This window comes from Cucurbita maxima, unplaced genomic scaffold (genome assembly GCF_002738345.1).
Source record: "Cucurbita maxima cultivar Rimu unplaced genomic scaffold, Cmax_1.0 Cma_Scf00001, whole genome shotgun sequence".
NCBI classification, from domain to species: Eukaryota; Viridiplantae; Streptophyta; class Magnoliopsida; order Cucurbitales; family Cucurbitaceae; genus Cucurbita; species Cucurbita maxima.
In genome coordinates this window covers 5627951-5635748 of record NW_019272017.1, presented here as the reverse complement: position 1 = coordinate 5635748, position 7798 = coordinate 5627951, and the positions used below count along the sequence as shown (strand labels likewise).

Sequence of the window (7798 nt, the reverse complement as noted above, 5' to 3'; positions counted from 1 at the left end):
ACCAACAAAAAAAAAAAAAAAAAAAAAAAAAAAAAAAAAAAAAAACAAATATTTAAAATAATAATAAATAAAATTGACTATTAGTACTTAGAGGTTCATGTTTTAAAAGTTCGTTAAATTTTAAATATGTCTAATAGGCATAGGTGTCATAGAACCTGGCAGGGACGATGAAGCCTTCCTCATTCCGACATTTTATCTCAATTTTCATTTTCACAAAATTTTTCATTTATTTTTACGGAGATTTCCTGTAAATTTCTAGTAAAAGTTAAGGAATTTTCTAATTTCGTATGTAATAGATGTTTTGCCTATTCAATTTTTTATAAAAAAAATTAATTGATAAATTTAGATTTATGTCGGAATAAAATTTTTAATTTTTAATTTTGGGTTTATTAGAATATAAATTTTAAACCTACAATATATTAAATTAATATATTCAGTGATTTATTAGATACCATAGAAAAATTATTAAACATTTAAAATTCAATAACTTACCAAAGATTCAACAAAATTACACAGATTTAAAAATTTTAAATTTAAAATTGTAATTTGACGTAAAAAAAAAAATTTAAATGTGAAGGCTGAAATTATTATTTTATTTTTAAATATAAAATTCATGTATAAACTAAATATTTAAAAGTTGAGAGATCATAATAAATTATTACTTAATTAGGATAAAATGGGGGTGGGAGTGGAATAAAAAATAGTTAGAGGATTAAAATATAAATTATAGAAATGAAAGGACCAAACGAATATTGGTTCTTCAAAGACAGCGATTTTTTACCAACTAGTTAAATTATTAATTTCATTTTTTTAATTAAAAAAAAAAACATATAAATTTTGAATTATTTCCGTATTTTCAAACGATTTGGTAAAATTATTAAACAATTAGAATGTGATTCAGGAAAAAAAAAAAAAAATAGAACGAAACGACAGCGTATGGAAGCATTAGAATAAGAATGGAATCCGAACTGGCAGTCCAATGGTCAAGAGGGTGACGTGGCAGAATCAAATTGAAGAATATTTGTGGATATTTTTCGAAATATGTGGATTTAAATGATTTATAAACTTATAAATTATATTAAATTTTAAATTTTAGGTTTCAAAATTTTAAATTTTATATTTAATACGTCATTTAAGTCCTTAAAATAATAAACATTTAAAAAAAAACTATATTTAAAAGTTTAAAATTTTATTAAACTAAAAAATATATATTAAAATTTTTGTTTTTTTATGCATGAAGTTTCAATGCGAGCCTAATGCTAGAAACCCTAAGGGGAAAGAGGATGATGTTCGTTGGAGATTCTCTGAATCGGGGTCAATATGTTTCAATGATCTGTCTCCTTCACTCGCTAATTCCCGATGAAGAGAAATCTATGGAGACTTTCGATTCACTCACCGTTTTCACCGCAAAGGTTCATAGTTTGTTATTTTTCATTTTTTATTTCTTATGTTCTAATGATTGAGAAGCTGATTGATATTGAGAACTGACATAGGAGTACAATGCAACGATTGAGTTCTATTGGGCACCGTTTCTTCTGGAATCGAACTCGGATAACGCGGTGATCCATCGGATTTCAGATCGGATAGTGAGAAGAGGCTCCATTAATAAGCATGGAAGGAAATGGAAGGGGGTCGATATTATGGTTTTCAATACTTACCTTTGGTGGATGACAGGCTTGAACATGAAAATCCTGTAAGAATTACAAGTTTAGTCCTTATTTATTTTTTTGTATGCATGAACGTGATAATGAATGAATTAATTTGTAGGCAAGGGTCGTTCGAGGACGAAGTACAAGACATAGTAGAGCTCTCAACCGAAGATGCTTATCGTATGGCTATGAAGAGCATGTTGAGATGGGTTAGGAAGAATATGAACCCTAAAAAAACTAGGGTTTTCTTCACTAGCATGTCCCCGTCTCATGGAAAGTAGGTCATCTCTCTTTTTCTCTCTTTCTTTTGAATCGAGCATTATTTGAAAGACTCGCACGTTCGAGTTTACATAGTTAGATACGGGATCTAAAAATAGAGATCTAACCTAAAACAAATTGAGCTCTTCATCTAGTTTTTAGAAAGGAGTAGCTACATTGTATCAGTCACGTTGAATTTTTTTTATTGACTCTATAGGAGCATTGATTGGAGCGGTGAAGAAGGTGGGAACTGCTACAACCAAACAACTCTAATCGAAGATCCAAACTATTGGGGTTCTGATTCGAGAAAAAGTATAATGGAAGTGATTGGAGATGTGTTCGGGCAGTCGAAGTTTCCAATCACATTTCTCAACATCACACAGCTCTCGAGCTATCGCAGGGATGCCCATACGTCGATTTACAAGAAGCAATGGACCCCGTTAACATCAGAACAGTTAGCAAACCCGGTCAGCTACGCGGATTGCGTCCATTGGTGCATGCCTGGCCTCCAAGATACTTGGAATGAGCTTCTTTTTACCAAACTTTTTTATCCTTACTAATGGTTGTTAATTTTTTTTTTTTTCGGGAAAGAAGTTTTGTATTAAACATTCGATAATTTGAAATGTTTGATAATTCAAAAATGTAAAAATATGAATTAATTATTTTTTCATTCCATTAGCAAAATAAACAATTATGGACATAAAATTGACCAATTAAGTATCAAATTTAGCTATAATTAAACCTTTCTTTATCTCTTCCACCACCGCCCACAGTACTGCAGAAACCAGTGGACGCCGCCTCCGCCGCCGCCACCACCGCCGTAAGTTCCTTACTATAGTGCAGTACATAGAGCACCTATGATGGCTTGATATACCCTATTTTTATGGGTCAATTTCTATTACATATCGTGGGTTCCACTCAACCCGAATTGAGATCATATTTATTTGGTCGTCCATCCATAAATATCTTATTTTCTTCTATTTATTAAAATAAATAAATAACCGTCAAAATTTAAATAATAGTTTGACCATTACATAATCATCCAATAAATATTGAAACTAACCTCAATAAATATTATAATTTTTAGTTTAATTATTCGAAGAATGGATAAAAAATATATATATATATATATATATATATATATATATTTCCATGTGGTATGCAATCTGGATTTTTTAGAAAAATTATAAATTTTGATAGAGTTATTTAATAGAATGTTAATAAAATTTAATTTAATTGTGGGAAAGTTTATATTTGAAATTGTAAATATTATTTATTGCTAAAATTATTAGTGAATGAAAATTAAAAAAAAAATCGAATTTTGATTAAATTGGCCGTCGCATTAATTATAGCAATTCAGACACGTCTCTTTCCACTGGGTTTTTGTCAAAATGAAGATCTGCAACAAATTTTCATGGGGGGATTTCGATGTAAAATATTATTTAAAAGAAAAAAATTAACATTTTCTTTAATTGTCTTTATTTATTTATTTATTATTATTATTTCTTTTTTTGTGGTAGGATGGGTTTGTTACTTTTGTATTTTTCTTTTTCCCAAAATTTTAAAATAATTAAATGATTTTTTCATTTTTTTAAAAATCTATATTTCAATTTCCACAATAAATTATTTAATGAATGAATAAAGTTGTATAAAAAGCAGTCATATATTTATTGATATAAACATGTCAATATAAGTAAATAAAAATAGTTCCAAATCATTAAATTATTAAGGTATATGTTAGGTTGTTGGGCTCCACTATATATATATATATATATATATATATATTATATGATGCTTTTAGGTGCAAAAGGAAAAAAAATTAATTAATTAAATACAAATTTTATAAAACCATATTAATAGTTCCCATTTATTTTTTTAATTTATTTTAAGGCACATTTAAATGATAATGTCTTGTTTTTTAATATTTAATGTCATAATTCTTTTTTAAAAAAACTAGTTTATTTAGAATATGGTTTTTTCTATCCCCAAATTTAGTCAATTTTCCAAATTGGTTTTTAAATGTGAACTAAATATTTTATGGAAATATTAATGTGAAAAAAAAATTATTTGTGTTGACGTAGGAGTTCATTAAATATATTGTGGCGTTTTAGTAAATTGGAAGTACATGAATAAACTTGAGACTACAATTTTGTAGATAGTTGATAGTCGTTACCTGTACTAATAAGGTGCATCTTTCTTTTGAGTGACTCAATCATATGAACGGTAAAACTAAGTATTATAAGGAATGCATTGTCTCTTTTCCAACCGATGTGGGATCTTACAATCCACCCCCTTGGAGGCTAAGTGTGCTCGCTGACACACAGTCTAATGTCTAACTTTGATATAATTTGTAAGAGCCCAAGTCCACTGATAGCAAATATTATATCTTTGGGCTTTCTCTCAAAGTTTTAACACCATTATAAAGAATACTTCATTCTCCTCTATAACCGATGTAGGATCTTAATGAACAAAATATGCTAAAATAATTCATGTTAATATGTGGAAATAGTCTTAGCTCTTAAAAGTAACTTGAGACAGGTAGGCAACATGGTCATGTTGTAAGAGATGCAACGAAATATCATGGTCAACATATGTTAAATCTAGATTCCAAATATTGGCTAAATCTTGAGCACGGAGCATTATATATTTGCTCTTGATCAAGTGATCAGAAGCTCGTTAGACCAAGCTCAAGCTCATTTGCCATGGGCTTGGTGTAACAGTCCAAGCCCATCTATTGTCTTGTTTGAGCTTTCTTTTTCGGACATTTCCTCAAGATTTTTAAAATGGAGGAAGTTTTCATGCCCTTTTATAGAAAGCTTAGCTCTCTTCTCCAACCGATATGGGATCTCACAATCTATTCCCCTTATGGGTCTAGTGCCCTTACTGCCACTCGTTCCCTTATCCAATCTATATGGGATCTCACAATAGTGGTGAAGTATTTCCATATTAAATGTCTATGATATATATATATATATAGTAGTGACTTTAGATTAAGTAGAGATCTAGGGTCATTATAAATGGTATTAGAGTCAGACATCGAGCAGTCTACCAGCGAGAACGCTAAGACCTGAAGGGGGGTAGACACCGGGTGGTGTGTCAGCAAAAACGCTAGGCGGAAATTAGATTGTGATGAGTTTGGGTTATTACACTACTGTGTCTTCGAAAGAACTATTCTCAATAGAGACGAAGATATATAAACATCTCATCTTTTGTACAATAAAATATTTAGAAAGAGAGAGAGAGGAAATTAAATGAGTTGATTTTATCTCTCTCCCTAAAGTAAACAAAAGAGGGAAGGAAAGAATTTAATCTATTTATTAGAAGAAGAAAAAGAAATAGAAAAAAAATAAATAAATAAATAAACAAAAGGTGTCTTTATATGGGCAAGTTGTCCAAGCAAGTTGCAATGTTTTCAAAATTTGAAAAGGGAAAAAAAAAAATTAAATTGCCAAAAATGACTCAAATTGATAATATTTAATAAAAAGATAATAAAAATAGAGGCAAGTTGCAATGGCCCCTCATGTTTTTCCACAGCCCCAAGTTGGTAGTATTAATGAAAAGCATGCCTTCTTCTACTCTTCTTCTGCCCACTTGCATTGCTGCAGCTGTTTGATTCCTCCAATCCTTTATTTTTTTTCCTATTTTAATTCCAATTTGTAAATAATATTCAAAACTATTTCGTTTATTAAATTAACCAATCAAATCCCCCTCCCCCTTTGCTTAACTATTCACCCTTTTAATAATTGTACTTCATATTCCTAAGAGGAACTTTGAATTTTTGCTACATTTTATAAACTTTTGCAAGACACCATGGAAAAAGAGGATTTATTAAAGGACTTTAAAATGTTGGTTAATTGTACTACCCAAACTAGCCAGACATGACATAATTTCTTTTTTACATAAATCAGCATATTCCTCTCTAACAAATTTGGAGAATAATTACATTTGACTCAAACTCAAATACGTGAGACACGTTTTGTGTTAATTTTTTTAATAATCTGAATTTGTAGAACTACTTTCATTTAAGAAGGATTGGTTATTTTGATATTTTTATAAATTTAGTTGTGCTCGGGTTTGTGGTTAGAAAATATATGCTTAATTATTTACAAACATTTTCCTTTGTTTTGAGATTCATCTGACACAATAGTTCTTTGAAATCCTAACAAAATCTTGGAACCAGATGTGTCTACATATGAAGAAAAAAAAAAGATGAACAAAGGAAGGAGAGAGGATCAAAAGAAACGAAAACGAAGAGACATGCATGAAGAAAACAGAAAGGATTTACGTACCAAACGAGCAAATTAATTACACTATTTAATTAACAAACAGGAACATCTACAACACGAACAAGAACAGTTGACAATCAAAACTGGCCGCGGATCGGATTCAAGCCAACTTCAGAAGAAAGAGAGAGAATTCTCTCTCTATACATAGATAAACGAACGGAATAAGGAGGAACAGATTTATACATACAACAATTGGAGAACAAGAAAAAGTAGTATGATGCCAATTTCGATCGGGTAAACGAATCTCCTTCATCAAACCATCGCGCACAATCTGCTGAGATTGGTTTCAGAGGAAGAAAAAAAACACCTAAAATATGAAGAAAAATAGAGAGGAAAAAGGATGCAAATCATGATTCTATGTGTTAATAATGATCAACAGTGCGAGTAAATCCACTTCCACTCCTGTATCACACAAAAAAAGAAAAAAAAAAAAAAGAGGAGAAAGAAAGATGAAGAAATGGATGGAAATTAATTTAGGAAGTTTTGGCCATGTTTTCAGCGATTTGTGCTAGGGATTGAAGATTGCACCGTACGATCGTATCAACGAACACGCATGTTTCTTCTTTAGTATTGCCTTGCGGTACATCAACTGCATAAGATTCTACCACAACCGTCGACGATCTCGATCCGTTTGCATTTGATGATGATGACAATGGAATCGCGTGCAGTGAGGTAACGGATCGGTAGTTTCGCAGGCGGTGGTCCCCGCCTACGACTCGAAAACTAAACACGTGCCTCTCGTCGTCGAGAATCTCGAGGCGCTCGGTGCTCGAGGCGGCGGGAAGGCCGGAGACGACCTGGACCTGCCGGAGAGTGCCGACAGTACCATCGCCGTCAATCACATGACAGCTTTTGAGAAAGTGCTTGTACGCCTGCGGATTATCGAACCGCCTCACCACGGACCACACCGTCGAGACTGGAGCGTCGATAATCTGGATCACAGCGGAACAGCACTGTTCCGGTCCGACGTCGTGCGCGTGATGCCGCGCAACCGCGTCTGGCACCGGCATCGGCGCCGCGTCCGTCAGTGAGATGCTTCTGCTCCTTTTCTCCCGCTCCACCGCCACCGCGCTTCTGTGACAGTTCATAATCGTTGAGGCGACGCCACCGCCTGGATTGCTGCTAGGATTGATTCGATGAAGTTGAATAGAAGAACGCATTCTCCAAAAATCTCTCTATCTCTCTGTTGCCCTTTTTCTCTCTCTAAAAACCAGTGATTGTTTTGTTTATTACCGAAAAAGTTAGGGCTGAGTTAAGAAGACGAATAGATGATCGCAAAATGGGCATTTTCCGATATATATAATACGAAGAGAGAGGAGAGAGAAAGAGAGATTCTTTTCTTTAGAAGATTTTTTTTTCTTTTTTAATTTAAAATTTTATTTTATTATTTGATCCTAAAGCTTACGCCGGACTTGCAAGTGGATCATCAACTTGCAATCGCCTTTGGAATTGGTTACAGACTATCCACCCTTTGCTTTTCACTTAAATTACAAATTCGCCATTTCAATTTCTTTATGGGATTAGTATTATTATAAATATATAAATAAAAAACATGGTACCTTTACTCTTACTTTAAACAAATACACATAAATTTTAAAAAATATA

At 32.1% G+C, this 7798-nt stretch overlaps 2 protein-coding genes across 3 annotated transcripts in view; one reads left to right on the top strand and one right to left on the bottom strand.

The window, feature by feature from the left end:
* The window catches only part of LOC111477258 (protein trichome birefringence-like 33), a 4510-nt gene extending 1933 nt beyond the window's left edge, over positions 1-2577 (top strand). The window contains exons 3-6 of one of the 2 annotated variants that reach the window (XM_023121321.1): positions 1241-1412; positions 1494-1693; positions 1768-1926; positions 2125-2577. In XM_023121321.1, coding sequence (XP_022977089.1) covers positions 1241-1412; positions 1494-1693; positions 1768-1926; positions 2125-2467 — 874 coding nt within the window. In that variant the 3' untranslated portion in view covers positions 2468-2577. The remainder of the gene's footprint in view (positions 1-1240; positions 1413-1493; positions 1694-1767; positions 1927-2124) is intronic. The other variant, XM_023121329.1, reaches the window with a different exon arrangement.
* A 3592-nt stretch (positions 2578-6169) lies between these two features.
* Positions 6170-7464, bottom strand: LOC111489244 (abscisic acid receptor PYL4-like). Its single transcript, XM_023137367.1, has one exon. The coding sequence runs from the start codon at positions 7351-7353 to the stop codon at positions 6667-6669; it is 687 nt and encodes a 228-aa protein (XP_022993135.1). The 5' UTR covers positions 7354-7464; the 3' UTR covers positions 6170-6666.
* Positions 7465-7798: the final 334 nt, after the last annotated feature.